Raw genomic sequence first — 19,313 nt, 5'->3', positions numbered from 1 at the left:
AGTGGAATTAATAGAACTGAGTTGCATCATAATAAAGTAAGAGAAAATCGTGGCTCTAACTGGTACATACACATCCTGGTTAACTATAACTGGGTCAAAGAGGAGAATGCTTTAAATGGCTAACACCGCTTCTGAAAAGCAAGTTCATCCACTCTAGGTTACATTGACAAACCTTCAAGCAAAACACACAAAAACACACCTGAATAGGAAAACAAATACAACTGTATCATTAATAGAGGCAATTGCTAAAGGTAAAAAAAAAACCGAATAAAAAAAACAACAACATGTGTTTGTCCTTCTGGCTATGAATTATGGAGCAGCTTCCTGTCATCTTCACTTTGTAGCTGTATGGCTCTCCCATGGCACAAGGGTGAAACCTTTATACCCCGCACAATACTGAGGAAGACACCAAGGGTGAAAAGAGCCAAGGCAGAGTAAATAACAAAATCCAGGGACTAAAGAACCCCTAAAAGCCACTTGAGTCAATGCAGCATCAAATGTCTGAAGAGACCCGAGCTTGGACTCATTGCGGTGTCACTGACCCAACATTGAAGAAAGAAGCCTACATACACATTTGATCATAAAATACCTCACTGCTTGTGTTTTGTGACAATAGTTAGAACACAACAGCCAAAGAAAATCGACAGCTATAAAAAAAAAGTTGAGGGGCAAAAAGAAAAGGGGAAATACACTTTCACAGACAGACCTTTTTCTTTATCTGTTGAGTCGTGGAACATGCCTATGGCTGAACCAGAGTGTGAATAAGAGATGATTTTACCCTCAGGGACAGCTCACTGCTGTGGTATTAGCATACCAACAGCGTGTTATTGTTGAACCGGCTGCACTCCCCCTTCTTGGTGAGCACACGCCTACAAACACAACATGCATACACACTTGCACGCACGGTGTCGCTCATTTCTGCCTCTAATCCAAAGGCAGCCATGCATGACTCCAATCTGCTGCTTTGCTGTAATCACGTCCGCATATTAAGTCAATAAATCATTGGAAACTTGTTACCTAATTTATGCAAGACTATGATGAATCTGTTGTCCTCTGGGCTCGGTCATGGTAGTGTAACACCATGAATGCACTTGGGCAACGAACTATCTTTTCAAGTCTGAATCTTCACCTGGAATTACATTAAATTTACTCATGTATCTCTCAGGGTAGCAGATCATAATATTAGCATATTTCTGTATTTTATAATCCAATATATATCTGCATGGAATTGATTATACAGGTATAGCCATGGCAAACAACCTTTTTTAACCACGAGCGCTCCATACTACCACAAAGGAAGGCTCTTCTGTGAGATCTCTGATCAGCCAAAACATTAGTGAAGCCAAACACTGAAAAACACACAGACGCTCATACCCTATGACATCTACCACTGAGGTGATGATTAATAATTACATGAAAGCAGTCATTTTGGAAATTGTGTTTTGAGAAATGCGGCCAAGCAGTAAACACTTTCCTTACACCTTTACACTTTACAAAAGTTTCAACCTCAAAATAGATCAGATTTACCACAGTGGGGATTCAACAAAGTGATGGTTGTCAGACACAGTTTGTGCAGATATTCACCAGCACATTCAACCTGTGAAAAAGCCCTGCCACCACACCCCAAAGGTCTTCTCTATAGGGCTGGAATCCGAAGAAAGTGCAGGGAAGTGAAGTACATTGAAATCACTGTCATGCTCCTGGAACCATTTCGGGATGATGAGTGCTTTGTGACAAGGCGTGTTATCCTGCTGGAAGTATCCAGTTGAAAAAGAGCAGACTGTGACAGTGACTGTGTGCACCTGGTTGGTAACAATGTCTAAGCATGTTGTGTCTGATTAATGCTCTGGCGGTAATATGGGCAGCAATATGTGCCAAGTCAATACTGTATCTCCACTGCACCCAGCAACCCACAATGTGTGTGACCTGGAAGGCAAATCCATTCAGAAAATCTACCCCACTTTCTTTTTCATGCAGCATGTCTCTTACTTCTTAAATTAAATATACAGGTTGTCTAGTTTAAAAATCTATGCCACGAGACTAAGATCATGCACTTTCAAACTTTTCCCTTCTTTCAGATCACAGTTACCAAAATATTTGCATCCACCAAAGTGCCTCACACTCAAAAAGGCATAGATAGATAGATAGATAGATAGATAGATAGATAGATAGATAGATAGATAGATAGATAGATAGATAGATAGATAGATAGATAGATAGAGAAAGAGAGAGAGATAGATAGATAGAGAAAGAGAGAGAGATGATACAAGAGTAAAATTCTATTAAATGCAATACCTTGTTTTGAAGTGTATAGAAGCAAGGCCAGGAGGTTTCGGATAGGCCTTTGTTCTTCACGCTCTGTGATTCAGCATATTCAGTATTCAAGCGATCTGCCAAGTCCCAGTTTTATATTTCCCAGTTGTTTTTACGCCAATGTTAACCCACTCATATTAGTCTTGAGTTTGATCAATTGGGCTGAATTTGAGCGTAGAAAATCTTCCTGTATATGTCTGAATTGTTGTTACATCAAACCATTACAGACAAGGTGATATGCCGGTCTCCAGACCTTTTCCCTTCTGCATATTTTATTGCTTCCACTTTCAGACTGATGAAGGGTTTTCAACTTGTATTGAATTGACTTGTTTTTCTCTGTATTTTCTTTTTTTTTTTTTTTTAAGCTTGTGACTTTGGGAAGTCAGCTACATTTAATAATATATCAATCTTTGCTGTGCATGGTTATTATTCTTCACTTGCATAGTCAAGATTTGATTCTTTATATTGACAGACAGCCCTGCTACAATCTAAATGGCAACTCTCAATTATTCAGGGCTCAGGGATACTGAGGACAACAAAAATCAGCTTGATGTCAGAAAAACAATTGCAGCTGCGTTATGCAGATCAAGTACAGCTGGTACAGGAAAAAAAAGAACACAACTCTGTTATATGGGCACACTTATGCTTCAGTGAACATGATACAGAATGTAGAATTGATATATAGAGATACCGAGTGGGGGTGGGGGGGGGTTATATTCAATAATATCACGACATATAACAGAGTGGAAAAGGCAGTCCAGGTGCTCAGTAAAAAAAAAAAAAAAGGGGGGCGGGGTCCTGCATTAGTGTGTACACACAGTTTGCATGTGATTTTTTAAGAACAACAACATCAGTGCTATGAGGTACAAACATGAGTATTCAGATAAGGGTCTTGAATGCATTAGATTCTGGTTAAACAAGAACAATCTGATAGAAACGTCACATCACTTCACATTGGAGGAAGCCCTGAGACTCCAGCAAAAATGTGGCGTTGGACATGATAGACATGTGGAGGAAGTTAATAAATATATCAAACCAATACAACATGAATGTCTCTCATCACAATAACAGCAGCATATCTGCTGATGGCTGAGCCAGTTTGCACCACCTTTTCAAATGTGGTAAAATAGACACCATAATAAACCATTTATTTTGATGGACTGATATTAAAAATAATTTATTTTTCAAGTCTTCAATTAATTTTATCTAATATAGATAGCATTCAAAGGTGTGCATATACTCCATGATACCTTGAAATTCTTCCAATTAATCCAAATAATTGTTTTGCCTTCCTAATATTTAAAAAGATCAACATGATTAAATGTGAGATAAAGACATCAAAGAGGACCAGATCATTGAAATTCCTAAATCAACCCTTTATTTAATCAAGAGTTCCGATGACTAAACGGTGCTAACAGTATGATGTAAGTTTAACTGCAAAATATTAAAGTCTGATTAAAAAGTGGAGAACCAACAACAATTAACAAATAATTCAGATACTAAACTGGTTACCAACATCAGGTATTATTGTCCAGGTCTACCTCTATACAGAGTCTGAACAAATAACCTGGACAGGTCACGTAATTATAATTTACGTTATATTTTGAACAGCACAAATAGGAAAATCTTTGCTTTTTTGTCGTTATTTTTAGTCTTTCAATTTCCTGTAAGGAAAATACTGCGTTCTTTGTTCCGAACAATTTATGGTGGTGTTTACCAAGGGGGATTGCTGTAAGAGATTTCCAGGCAACTTGCCATGTATACACCAAGATTGAATCAGGAAAATGGTAGTTCCACTTTTTTTATAGAGACATCCGTCTGATGCCTGAAGTACTGCAGCACCAAAGTCGGTCTCCTTCAAGATTTGTCACTGTGTCAGTGTATTAAAGGAGCTAAAAGAAGACTTCTCACTTTAACTTCCATGTCGTGACCAGGTTTATGTCAACACATAATAGTAATCTGATGAGCAAGTAGGTCACAGCATCTGAGAATGTGAGACTTGGTTCTTACGGTGACTGTGATCTGTTAAAAGTTGGGACAATCAAAGAGGAAGCAAACTCCACTATCAACAGAAAGCAAGAACCAAAAATGCTGTAGAACAGACAACATATCTGATTGGTTGAATGCTACCACCTCTGCTCTATAAACTTTGGCTGCACTTCTCATCCTCGCACCTCTGTTCCTTTATCATTTCAGCTTTTGGAATAGAGTCCCTTCCCTGTCAAAAACAAGGGCATATGGTGCAGATAGGATCATTACAATACAGCAAGGAAGAAAAATGTCATAATCTCTGAAAGGTTCTCTCAGTCTCCTTCCTCTGCTATTTGATCTTTTGCCTGGTGAATAAATGAGCACAGCCCACTGCAGCACTTGTGTGTTACGTGTAGTTGAGGGATTATCATAAAGCCCATGTATATGCCAGTCAGGAGAAAGAAAAAAAAAAAAAAGGCTGATATGCTCTCGTCTATATTACCTTGCTTTTGCATGCACTTGCAGGAATCAAAGAAATACTGTTCGGTGACATCCTTTTAAAGAAGTGCTATTGGGGAGATACTGAATGCAGAAATTCTTTCTGCGTAAAACGCTGGTAAACATTGCATTTACTGACGACCAGCATCTATGAACGCAGCAACATATGAGACGTAAGTCCCTTTTGAAATGCTAAAGTTCGTAATACGCATGGAAGCAAATCTGTGTTTCCTGTTGCGGTTTAACCTCAACAAACCAATCTGCTGGTGGATTGCTTTCATGTTGTATCCATCAGCAGCATTGCCTCTAGCCACAGTTATAGGAATCAAAGATCATCTCTGTCAACACACAACGAGACAGGCTTATATCATGTTGTGTTCATACAGTCAACAGACAAAGTAGACTAAATGACATTGAAGCATGTGACGAAGAAATATTATTCAAAAACACAATGTCAAATAAAGTCATGAACTAAATTTACTTTATCATGTGAAATCACATAGGCAGTGATGAAAGGCTGTATCTGTAAAGCCTGTAACTATTGACCCATATTACACGACTGTTGGTCTAAACATTTACCTGTTTTATCAAAGAACAAAAAAGACAAACCTTTGGCTATAAAACACTTGCTGTACATTACTCATCCAGCTAAATCTACATACTTATGTTACCCAACATGAACATCTTCATGCCAGCAAAGCCATTAAAACCATACGCATAATACAAAAGCACCTGACAGTAGTAATTATTCTGGATGATGCTACTCCTTTCCATCATGTCGTTTTTGCACTCAGTTTCAGTTGATTTCAGCTCATCATTGTGACACCTGTTTCAGAAAGATAGACCGTCTCTGGCAGAGTTTACCGCTGTAAAACAAAAGAAACATTCACTTAAAACAAAACCAAAAAAAACCCCAACAAATCTTCTTTATGTTCCCATTTTCAGGTAAAGCAATACTCACTAATCTCACATGACACCATTGTGCTGAAATGCACAATTTGTAATATCCCACATTAAATGGTAGCACACCGTCGAGGCATTCAAGCATTTCAGGTCTGTTCCTTCCGATTCATCTTCAGCCAAAAACCAACAAAACGGTGCCAGACCATTAACTCCCAGCAGTACAGAAACAGTTTTGGTATTTATCTGAAATAGTTTATAAAAGTCAGGTAAAAGGAGGTTCAGCGAGATCATGTTTGAAGTTAACCAGTGAGCCATGGCTACTTCTGCTGGGCCCCTATCTCCGTCTAGCAAAGACTCTTACAGAAAAGTGTTAAAGGGATTTTGTCTGACGGTGAAGAGAAAGTAACTTCAACCCTAAAAACTATTTCCACCCTACATTAGTGTACTTTTTCATTTCACCAACCCAGAAAAATACAAAGGAGGTGCTTGCATCATTTATCAATTTCATTGATCCTTTGTTTGGTTGTAATAAATGTCACATTCATTTTGCCAGTGCAACTTGAAATCGCCACCTCTTTTCTACACATTAGCACCAAGCACTGGCTCCCATACAATGATTACTTTAGAGGCGCTACCTGCTTCCAGACTTGTTCCTCACAGAGCCAATGTTTGCTTAAAATGCTTCAAGAAAAATTTTGGCAGCTCAGTTTTGTTACTTTTAGATCTTTGGCCATTGTTTCCTGGTACATAGAACATTTTTATCATTAAAACTTGTGTTTTACAAATGTGGATCTAATATGTAGTAGGTACTTGGTACTATGAAAAGTGACCACTGTCGATTTTCTTTAAATCCAGTATCTGTTACCCTTTCCTTCATAAATATAGATGCAAGCATATATGTACCATGCATGTGTAAACACGACTTAACGCTAAACCATCAAACTGCATGGTCTTGATGACTATAAATAAGAATCGATGAGGAACAAGAGCCCCTGCGTGTGTACAGACACTCAGGTAAACAGTGGACTCTGCTGGAAAAGGCAGCTGCTCAGGACATTGCTTATATAACTAATGTAACACAAGGTTGGTTCTAGCCCACAGCCACCGGATTAGCTACATGTGCCTTAAGGCAAAGTATGCAACAAAGCCCAAATGAGGTGTTAAAGACACTCACAGCACAGGCATTGGTGAAAGGTAAGAAAAATGGAAGCATGTGTTTGTCCTTCTGGCAATGAATTATGGAGGAGCTACCTGTCGTCTTTGCTTTGCGGCAGCACAGGCCTTCTGAGATTCTGTACTGTGACAGCATACACAACCCTCATTTACAGAAACCAAAGGGATTATATGACAGCACAGACGCATATATTTTTAATGACCCATTATCACGGAGAAATTGCATCAGCTCCTTTGGCAGGAAGTATGTGGCTACACCTTGGCAAAACCTGCATGAAGTCCATTAGGCTTCTACCTTCGGTAAGGGGGGGGGGGGACCACACAGGGGAGAGAAAGCTGGTCATCCTGGTCAAGAGAGATGTGAGAGCTAAAAGGGAACAAGGACGTGTGACTGGTCTCCATTATTTTCCATTTCAGTGGCACTATTCTTCTATGTTGCTCTTTATTACCACTTTTACTTGTTGACTCCTTTGCTGCATCAGTGAAAGTGATGCACCACTTTCCCTGTGAGAAGGTGTTTGACACCCACATGTGCACACGAAGCACAATAATACAAGTACATGTGTGCTTCTTCCTTCGAACGTTACAGTCAAACAGACAAATAAAACAAATCAAATAAATGCGTACTGCTGAAATCCAAGTGAAGAAGAGTTGCCTCCCATTGAATATGAAACGTTTGCTATTAACCTCATATCACATACACAATATGCTTAGTTTCACACTATATTGGACTTCTAAGGGAATTTCCCACTTGAAGATTTTATCATTAAATGCTTTTGAGATCCATAAGGAATATAAATGATGATACTGTTGGAGACTTCTGCATTAAAAGTAGAAGACAGATGCTCTGGCTCTTGTATGTGGGCTGCAGCTACTCTGTTGAAATTTTTGTATTAAGTAACAGCTGTAGTGTGTATTTAACAAAATTATTCCAACTATTCCATTTTATGATACATTTCTTTGAAGAATTATGGGGTAGAGAAACAAGTAAATGTTGCATAAACATTACTTAAGTGTAACACTTCCAGTTCACAACGAAACAAAAGGCCCCAATCCATTATCTCAAATACAAAAAAATTGAATGTTTGTGTTAAGACTGGCTTCTTTTGGCTTCTACCTTATCTGATCTCCATTTTCTTCTACTCTTATAATCCTTTATTAGTCCCACAGTTTGAAAATCCCAGCTTAAGCATCCCTGTGGCGTCTGTCAATACATCCATTAATTTCCGGAGGTCCTGATGTACTCCCACCCTTGTATTTGAAGCTCAATACCAGTACACTCCTCTACTCTTCAGGCGTCCTCTCACTCTTCAGGATGGTTTCAAACAATCTGGACCAAATGTCCACTGTCCCTTCCTCTCAGCTCCAGACCTCCACAGGTATAGCTGTATCTTTCAATTCGTCATCCTTTTTAAGCTGTCGCCACTAATGTCCATAGAGAGCCAAAAAAAAGGCTGGAAAATGTGTATGTTGTTTTTCTCCCGGATGTCCTATGAACTGGAGGATTCAACCTCTGCCTCTAAGTCAAAAACCTCTTGAACCTATATCCACTTTGGTTTGAGCCTTTGTTACATCAGTGCTGGCTCAAGTCAAGACTAGGCCACCGTTTACAGTTCACATGAGGTTGAGTGAGGGGTACATACTGTAACCTCATGCAGACACACATGCTTTGTTAATGTGTGGTATGTCACTAGGCTTGCTTCAGGCAAAATCTTACTCTTCAACAAACATCGCTGATGAATCAACAATCAGCCCCCGGGGTCAATGTTTTTATGATTGCTCTTAGCACTGCCCTGTTGCTCCCTCCATTTCTCTTTTTCGCATGCTACATCTCGCTCATTATAACTTTCTCAGTCATTATCACAGTCTCCGAGTTTCACGTTCACCAAAGATCTATGTGCCTCTCCTCCGTGGATTTAGACCCACTTATTTTGCCTCTCAGTTTGCACAGCCTCTCTTTCTCTTCCGCACTCATTCTCTGTCCATCTTGTTACAGCCCAGATTTATTGCAGCAATCTGTCAGTGCTCCTGTCTCGCCTCCTGACACATTCTGTGGCAACCATTATGCATATGTTGTTGTTAGCATCATATAGACGAATACACCAGAGCTATAAAAAGTCCAAGGCAGATAAACAGGTGAATTAATGTTGTCTTGATGAAATCTAATTTACCAATGACTCTTTATGAGAATCCCTCCATTGAAGGTGCATCGTGGAATGAATGGAGCATTTGCTAAGTTAACCACAGCTACAAAAGCAGTGTTGATTTTGCTTATTTTGTAAATGGTAAATGGATTTCACTTATATAGTGGTTTTCATCTTATTTGCTGAATGATCTTGTTAAACCAGAAATGCAGTGATATGGTATTGCAAAAAAAAGTATTGGGAGTCACCTTCAAAATCTCATGTCAGGCATACAAATGGGTTTTGAAAAACATCAATTTTAATGAGATTTTTTGGGGGATCCAGAAATGGATTAAAAAAACAAAAAAACAAAACACTGTTCTATACAATTTTAATGGTTTTGGAGTGAATGCTTCCACACCTCATCTTGAATTTTCATACAGCATCCAATTCAAAACAAAAAAAGCACATTTTACCTTGTGAATGGAAAAAGAAAGTAGTTATCCAAGAAATGCCATGAAGGGTCCTGCTAATTGGAAGACTTTGGCTCACCTCTGAAGCCACCACACTCACAAATGAAGACTTCACTGAAAAAACAAACCTGCAGGCAAATATACAAACTTAGGCAGAAGAAAAAGCCCATCTAAGAGGACAGTTTGACATTTTTGTCAAAAGTAAACATCCACTTAAAAGAAAAAAAGAAATTTGGCAATCCATTTCTTGTATAATTTGGCACACAGTGAGGATATAACGAGTTTCCCTATTTCAGTCAAGAAAATGCCGCGGCCATAGGAAGTATAAAACAAAAGAAAAAGCTACACACTCGCCGCTGAACTTGGCAAAAACCAAAGTTTATTCCTGTGGGGCAGCGTATATCTGTATGTTTGCCCAAGGCAAAGGTTGAGTTCTATGAATAATTCATCTCTTTACAGAAGAATGCAGAGTTATTGTTTGAAATATGACTAAATCCATTATTTCTGACAGAATAATTAAACATTAAAGGGCAAGACAGATGCACATTGTACTTTAATAACATTTGAATGGTGCAAAGCAAAACTGCTCCATGCACAGAGTATATGAACGAATGTGGAGGCATGAAGAAATGATGGCTCACAAATAAATGGAAAGCCTTTTTATTGACTACATGGACAGCAAGCTTTAAACACAGCTCGGTTTTCCCATCATTTCTATGATTTATCAATAGGATTACAGTAAACAAATCCCCTTTTTAACATGTTTACTGAAAGTTTAAGAAGAGAACAATTTTCCAAATTGTTAATGCACATCATGTCAGAGCCGCAAGTTCTTTGCAAGACTGAAATATATCTATATGATTGAGGTGATGCTTCAGGGGAAATTGCTCTAGATTACACGGTGCCGCCTGATGTTGTTAGGGATGGGTGTTTATTATGTGCATACATTATGTTATATCAGGTGCAAAATACAGCATTGGCAAAACTGCTGTTCAGAGGGAAACACAAAGGAGATGTGCACTTTCATTCTGAATCTGTGACATAAACAATGGCAGCTTCTGCAGAATACGGTAAATCTATACAACCTGTACCATCCGCCTGCTAAACAAAATATCTGCCAACATCCTACACAGGGAATAAACATTGCCAATTCCTCATAAACAGTCATAATCACATTTGTACAGCCAACCTGTCAGAAAATCAAATACCACACAACCTTCTTTGAGAAGAACTCAAAGCAAATTAAAAAACAAGGACAGACCAATGTAGCCGATTATATCACAGTTATTAGATTTGAAAAATCTTGTCTTTAGAAAGAATCTCAAACTCTCCTCCTAAGGTACTTGAATTGCTGAGCATAGCATCGCAGCTGCCCACTTGGCCAATACAACAAGATTAGACTCAGTAGAAACTACTTGGTTTGATCTGACTGACCCTGTATCAGTTTACACACATAACAAATAAGGCACAATGAATCCTTTGCCCTTGTAAGGAAAACAAGAGCGCCACTATCGCTTGTATTTAGTCTTGTAGACAGAGTGTGCTGTCGGTACTTCTCCAGTCAGCCACGAAGTCAAAAAACAAGGGAGTTGAATGTAAGGAGGACAATGAAGGAAAGTGGAGTGTGAAGTTGCGATGTCATGGAATTGAAAATCTCAAGTGGACTATGTGCTATATTGCATTGTTAGTTCATCCACTCGAAGATCTGTGAGCATGACAAGATATTGTGTATGTCCCAGCTATTTACAGTATCCACATCCAATTCACAAATCAGCCATAATATTATGACCACTGACAGATGAGGAAGAAGTGAATCACCCTGATTATCTCTTTATTGAGGCACTTGTTAGTGCGTAATGTATGCTACGCAGCAAGCGAACACTTTGTTCTCAAAGTGTATGAACCAAACTCGCAGGATTTTAAGTATCTGCTGCTAATATACAGGTTACAGACAGGTCAGGGTAGTGGTGACAGCAGAGGGGGAAACCCATACAAATATTAGGCAGGTGGTCATAATGTTGTGGAGTCTCTGTATCATGGCAATATTACTGATACAGCACCCATTTTAGAATAATTATGTTTTCTTTAGGGATTTGCTTTAATATTCCTGAAGCAGATATTTAAACAAGTAATCTGCTGATCACTGTTTTATTTTTTATGTTTTGTGATACAGTAACTCCCACAGAGCGTTTATTGCTGCAACCAGTAGAAGCCCTACAATAATCAGACTCCTCAACAACCATGAAGGCCAGGTTTTTTTTCCCCCACAATGCAAAATTTCTCTTTAGTACAGTTTCCTGAGTTGTACCACACAGAAGTGTGTTTCAAACATTACCAAAGCCATTACGATACGTTCATCCATGTTTAATTCCTGCAAACACCTATGGCTACACCTTGACAGCAAAAGACATTGAATCCCCATAATTCTCTTACTCAGGTGTGAAACCCTCAGGTCACTGGGCCACGGTCAGGAGATTCTATTTCCCACTGACCTTTCCCTGCCAGTGCACTCAAGCTGACACTATGTCCGAAAGGCTTATGGTATGCTATCGGTCAGATGAGGGACAGACCCAAGACGCACATTCGACATTCTACCACGGGCGCTTACAAATTTCAATTACCTGTAAACTATACACTGAAATGTGATTTCTGTTATCACTCTGCCTATAGGCTAGGTGCAGCTTGCAAGCTCCAGAGTAAACACAATTTCTCTCCTTATATTCCTCTATCTGGAGGTCAAAAACATAAAATGCACAAGCTGTTTGAGCCTTGTGCAGTACTTGTGCTCGCTTTTAATTAAATCTGAGGGGAAAAATTAAGTAAAAAAAAAAAAGCCAAAATACATATTTGAGGAATGGAAGCGTATTGCCACATAAGGAAAAAACCCAAATTGAGGGCTTTACAATGGCAGGGTTTCAATGTTAGTGCACTTAATGTTGTAACTAAAGCCTAGCCCAGGGGTCTGCAACATGCGGCTCTGGAACCACATGTGGCTCTTTAGCCCTTCTGTATTGGCTCCCTGAAGCTATCAGACAATTATACATAAATAATCATTTGAGCTTATTTACACACCAGTCATTTTCAAAAGGGCTCTCAACTTGTGGCTAAAAAGGGCTTTCGAACAAAAAATAACTGAAGGGGGGAAATAAAATAGCTTAAACCACCATAAATAGCACAAACAGCTTCAAAAAAATTTGAGTTAGGGAAAAACATGCACAAATGCTTAAAAGAGAGCCAAAAGGGTTAAAAAAGCTCAAATGTCAAAATTGTCTATTAAAAGATGAAGGCTGGAAAAAAAGGGTGAAACTGCTAAAATCAGGTCCAAAAAACCCACTGAAACTGAAATGTTTCAATTGCAACTGAAACTTCAGTAATGCAAACTTTTGTATATCAAAATTCTACATGAAACTTTTTAAGCTGTGTCAGACTCATTTTGAAGGTTAAACGAGTTTTGCGCTCCACATAAATTTGATCTGGTGAAAAGTGACAAACCCCGGCCCAGCATATGTACAATATTTAAGTATGTATGTAATTTGAAGTTTAGAATTGTTGTTGATTACTGCTTTCTGGGCAACAAATATATTTTTGATCGCTTCTAACTGCTTTTGTACCTCTGACATTTTCAATTCATTGATAGAATCTGTGTACTCCAGTTGCTTGGTTGGATAACTAAATCAAAGTATATATTCCAAGCTGCACCACAGAAGCCCTCATCATCAGAGGGACTTTTCAACAGCCTCTGTCTCTACACTCGATGGAATAGATTCAGCAGGCCCAGGTGGGAATGCTGCTTGGCGGCTTCCACACTCCATTAAGCTTGGGCAGGCAGTTTAAGCAAAGACTGCATTTGGATGCAATATTTATGAAAAAAAAAGTTTTTAAAAAAGGACCTGTGGGTGCCTGGACTCCATGAGCAGTGGGAGAAGGCAACAGGATCCGTAAAGTGTCGGACTGGATCATCAAACAGGGGATTAATCTGTGTTTCATAAACACAAGGCTTCTTTTTTTTTTTTTTTTTAATAGAATAAAAACATCTGCCTACTTTTCAGCAGGTCTTCATGACTAACATGGAATATTGAGCAGAAAGGCATCAAGGTCTCCCGGAGATCTTTGCTGAATTATGTATATGGAGAGGTGCTTGGATAAACTGAGCTCTCGAGAATTTGCTTGCTTCATATACTCCCCACAGCCCTCTGCTGCTTGACCTTCCCGCCCATTACCTATGGTACAGAGCATTTTTCATGTCAACACACTCAATTTTTGTTTCCCCGGATCATATTCTGTATTGATACCTCTAGAACCCAAACACTGTCATTCTCACAGCTGCGTAACATGTGCCTGAACATGTGCCGCAGTCTCCAGCAGAGCTGGGAAATTGTAGCGTGTACATATTGTCAACATATACAGTCCAGCATTTGCCTTCACTGAATTATCATTTACTGATAAAAAACAAATTTTCCAGCAAATTCAGTTTTAGATGCAAGGAAAGTCTACAAGGACCGACCATTTCTCCAGCAGCAGGCAGACATTTAACTTGAGTGTCAGCGACTGTAAGCATCAAACATCAATCCAAATGTACAAAACACTGAGAAGCATGAAACATAATCTCTACAGGGAAATGAATGATGGAAGTGTGAGCGTTTTGTTTGGCAGTACCCCCTCACCTCTGACCAGCCTGGAGAGTATGCCTCCATTACTTCACAGGATCTTTTCTATCCTCATTACTAACTGAAAACGCACAAAAAAAAAACAACACAAACACGTCTCCCTCACGGCCCTCTCTCCTTGGTTCACTTTTGAAGTGAGAATGTGTCTGTGCTACTACACCACAGTGCAGTCAAACAGAATATAAGTAATAATTTTCTGCACCTCAAAGAAAAAAATTATCTGAAATACTTACCAAAGTCTCCTGGGACGAAGATGTCATAGACGCAGCTCTGGCCTCTGGTGTAATTATGTGGGTAGTTTGGGGATAGCACAGTTCCCTCGGAACCAGTGAAGTGACCTCCACAGGGAGCTATGGGAACAGGAAGGCAAGCAAGACAGAGGCACAGTTAACAAATGTGAAACAGCCAGCTCATAATACCTGGGGAAATAAGGCAATAAAATACAATCAGCCAAACCATTTTAACTGGCACATGTGCAACGTAAGCGGTTCATATCAGAAAATGAGATAAAAAGCCACCTTTGAACTTTCAGCTGCTGACAAATATAATTTTGGCCGAAATGCCAAAAATAATTTGACATTTCAGACACACTTAGGGGACATTTTCAGGAGGAAAGAAAACTGTAAACAGTAAAAAAAAAAAAAAAAAAAAAAAGACAGCCCAAGTTGTATTCACAGGGTTAAACTCCCACGGGGGAACAACCTATGAGGAGAAAACTACTTTTTGCCTTACAAATAAGAAAAAAAAACACCATCAATCAACAAAACACGCAATCACAAATGTTCCGGTCGCCTCTGACTTTTAATCAGCCCGTGTCGCCCCGCGGCATGTTTTGAGAGATTCAGATTCAACTATTCAGCCATAAATAGGTTTTCTATCAAACCTCCCTCCCATTCTAAGATAAAATATGTATAATCTGATAGATTAATTCACGATTGCAGTTTTGTAAACAAATATTAAGATGCATTAATCCAGATTATGTAGCTGAAGTCAAGGCACACAAATAGTATTCATGAGAGGTAGCCAGCACCTGCTATAGCAAAATATTAGTTCTGGGCAGAAACCGTACCCTTTTCCGTGCTTGTATCACCCAAACATTTGCTTTCAGTTGGCGATTGGGCTCATTAATGTAAGCTGTGGTCTGTCCTGCACCTGTGTCACATAGTAGAGTCCTATCTTGAGCTGTTAATGATGTACCTAATTTGCTGAGAGGCTCACTAATGCAGTTACCTCAGACCTCACAGACCTAGCCATCAGGTGGGGGAGCCCCGACTGTAAACAAACACACTCATTTGTCGTGGCAAAGCTGTCACCAGCTGCTCTGAACCCCCGGTGGCCCGCACAATGCATGTCGCTCCCGTTTCATTGAGCAGCACATAAGAAGTGAGCAGAGGTGTGAACGGAAAGAGAGACGGATCAGCAATTTATCCAACTTTGGCGGTGGCAGCGGCAAGAGGCATGTAGTCAAACATGTGTGATGAAGGCAAGTGGGACTGTAATTCTCGCTAATTTGTCAGGCAGAGAGGAAGACAAGGTGCTGTGGACTGTTACGGATTTCAAAAAGGCTGCTTGGTGAGAAGGTGAGGCCACTGCACTGCCAATCTGCAGCAGGGGAGAATAGCACCAACAAAAATAAGGCATTCTCAAGACATGCTTGAATGGTTTCTTTCTGACAGCTGAGTGTAAAGCTGGGGAAAGCGACCATTCAGCAAAACCACATATTTTGTGGGTATGAAAAGGACTACACAGTAGGAGTGATTATATTACCAAGGTTAATACATACTATATTCACACATTATCTTTAAAATCCAAAGACAAAACTATTTTTCTGGTGATCAATTTTCTGATTTGATATGTTTGAATAGTCTACTAGCATTTTGAGACATACTAATGTAAAGTGCAATATAAATAATGAGCAGAATTATTAAAACTATTTAAAAAAAAAAAAAAAAAAGAATAGAAAATAGAGCCACAGTTGTGAACAAAGAGGTTTCGATAAGTGAAATGGATTACATGACCCAGCCATTTAATCTACTTCCTTTAGACATAGAAAAGGGCCAAATAGGAATATTTTAGCATTGTACAAAATCACACTGCATGTACTGGGTGAAATGTTTCTGGTCAGATGATGAATTATATGAAACATCTGTTATTAGGAAAAATTGAAGGCCAGACATCAGAGACCGATCTATACAGCCACTCGTTTAAGACAGTTTTATCCAAATTCTGGTTGTGTGGGGCTCGAGACGATGCCAGGATTATCACAGGGCTACTATGCAGAGTCAGTCAAGCAGCACGAATGTGGAAAGTCTAGACAGCCTTTTTTCATTCTCCACATTTTGTTAAGTGCAACCTTATTCCAAATTGGATTCAATTATTGTTTTGATCAAAATTCTACACACAATACCCCAAAATAACAACAAGAAAAACATTTTGGGGAAGTGTTTGCAAATTTATTAAAAATTTAAAAAACAACTTAAATTATTAGAAATTAAGTCTTATATAAGGTGTACAATGCCTTCAGGAAAGTATTCACAGTGGTTCACTTTTTCCCCCACAATTTGTCATGTTACATATTTGACAGATTTTGCTCAATATGTGGTTGATTCACCTTGGGCTGTAATTACAGCCTCAAGTCTTTTTGAATATGTCATAAGGTGGGCACAACACCTATTACCGGAGTAATTGTAAGGGAGATGTTCTCACTGTGATTAAGATTGCTAACCTGTACTCCACTGCTTGGCCCTCAAAGATTAAAAACATCATTTTTATGTTTTGCTGTGTGCATATGGAAAACAAGCAGCTGTGAACAGCACATCACGGTTGGCGGGAATATGACTCATGTCATATGGATCCATGTGATTTCCAATTCTTATAGATAGAGATGCTGCAAGCCAAATCAAATCAAACTTTATTTATATAACACTTTTCATACATAGGTTATAGCACTAAGTGCCTCACGTACTGTAAAAAGAAAAAGAACACACACACACACACCACCAGTGTCAAAGTCAAATGGAAACCAAATACAAAACTCTACTCCATAGCGCTGTTCATGCATGAAAAACTAAACAAGTCATTCTTTATGAGAAATTTGTCAATATTTTAAATCGACTGCTTGGAGTTTACAAAAAAAGCCCCATGTCAATTGTTGGTTCTTTTGGATTTTGGCTCTGCATTTAATCTCTCTGTCCAGACCATATTATTCCTGAAGGTCTGGTGTTTGTTGATATCTGTCCTGGCAGCCTGGAATTTGGCTCTAATGTTATGTTTGGACAGAAAAAGCTTTTTCATGGCACAAATTAATACAAGTCAAATTTGATTTGTAGATTCCTAAATGTTGACCCCAAACAGGTTGCAGGGTCGAGAGGCAAAGTCTTGAATTCTTGAAGAAATGTTTATAGGGCTTGAAGCGGTTCTTGGCTGGTTCACCCCATCACGAGACTTATATGGAATAAATTGAAATCAATGCATACTGTCCAGTCAGCATTTCTTCAGAGTGTAATTATGTCATTCCAGTATACTGGAGAGATTCTTTATATTTCCTGTCTAACTCTTATTTTTGAAGGCCTTGGGGAGTTCTTTAGATATTTTCATGACAACTGCAGACACGAAAATAGTAAGGACAGCAGTAATATACAGTATCAGGAGTATCGGATAGAGTGACGTAAAGTCTCTTATATTAAAACGTCCAAAGACCAGCACCGAACCCTACAATCCTGGAATAACAAAGTCTTACAAACAAAGCAACCACAAAACAATTTTTGCCAGGTGGTTTAATAAGCAAACTAATAGAAATATTCAAAGTTTGAGCTGCTTTAGTATTGCAACGGTTAAACTGTAAGACATTGAAAAAAGATTGCGCATGGTTTCTATGGGAAGTGCATATGTCTCGCTCGACACTCGATTTGAGCACATTTAGTGTTTGACCATGCTTAAAATTGCCCAGTGATGCTCTTTTCCAAGTGCTCCGCTTTCATTGCTTGTTGGAAAAACAAACAACTTTAGCTCACTGCTCAATAATGTAAAGGAGCAGGAGCTGGCCATATGTTGGCGCAGCTGAAGCCATCACATTTAGCCTTCAGATAGTTACCTCATCAGTTGAAATTTGGTCTAAAAGTGTAAATACTTAGAGAGGTGCTGATGGACCCTTTGGCAGAGTACATAACCCCAGGGCTGTTCAGTGCAGCTTCACAGGTGTCAACTGTAAAAGTAATGAATAGTTCCCCGGTGTGAGACTTTGTGCTTCCGTTCCTCGCCGCTGAAAATGAAAGCTGAATTCCAATATAACCTTGGCAGATTAAACACTTTGACAAATATTAAAAAACGGTGTGATACCACTGGAGCAGGAGGCAGCTATCTTGACACCAATCAAAACTTTCCTCAGTACTTATCTCTATTGATTTGGCAAAAATTTATAAACTTATGATATATTACAGGCTTTCAAATATACCTTGAAACTGGAGGCCTATAAAACTCAAAACGCCCAAGAACAATTTAATGCCAAAGGTGCTTCAAACACAGTTACATTAGATGTCATAAACGGATTGTACGGATGAAACGGCTTATATGCATGAAGCAACTTTTATGCTTTTACTTTGCATGAAAGGCTGCTTTGTTTCTTGTTCATAAAACCCAATTAATATCTGGGGTGCATCAACATTGCCTTTGCACTCTAATCATTTCCAGGACTCTGTTAAGATTAATTGAAACTGCAGGCTTTCTATTTAAGGTCATCAGATTTTGGGGATTAATTGGAAAATACCCTGAAATAACATGCTGGTACGCGGAGGTCTACAACGTCCTTTTTTTATCTTTTTCAGCAGAAAAAAATAACTTATTTGATCAGAAGAGGAGGTTGCTGTTGAAAACCATCTGTGGTATTTTAGATTTGTTGAAAACATCTAATGGGTTTAACATAGATACAATTCAGAGAATTTCTTTTCTGGGTGGATGTAATTTGTTTTTGCGTGTCGGTCAAAGACAAGAAACATGCCCTTTCTTAACGAATGGACACAGGGGACTGCATTTTGAGCAGAGGTTGTATAAGTAAAGACAATATTTTCTTCTTTACTTAAACAGAACTAAAGACAGTAAAAACAAACATTTATATGTAAACACACACAGGTTTAATCCCTTTGTAAAGACACACATCATGACTAGACTTGAATCATAGTTTGAATTCAGAAAAT

The 19,313-nt window shown here is 38.9% G+C and overlaps 1 protein-coding gene across 1 annotated transcript in view; it reads right to left on the bottom strand.

Moving 5' to 3' along the window:
• The window catches only part of LOC308114193 (CUB and sushi domain-containing protein 3-like), a gene marked incomplete at both ends in the record, with an annotated part of 224,717 nt that overhangs the window by 98,874 nt on the left and 106,530 nt on the right, over positions 1–19,313 (bottom strand). Inside the window, one exon of the mRNA XM_080470880.1 lies at positions 14,355–14,471. Within this exon, the coding sequence (XP_080327006.1) occupies positions 14,355–14,471 (117 nt within the window). The remainder of the gene's footprint in view (positions 1–14,354; positions 14,472–19,313) is intronic.

The sequence above is a fragment of the Lipophrys pholis genome (genome assembly GCF_963383615.2).
Source record: "Lipophrys pholis genome assembly, chromosome: 9".
Lineage (NCBI taxonomy): Eukaryota > Metazoa > Chordata > Actinopteri > Blenniiformes > Blenniidae > Lipophrys > Lipophrys pholis.
This window is presented reverse-complemented; position numbering and strand designations above follow the sequence as displayed.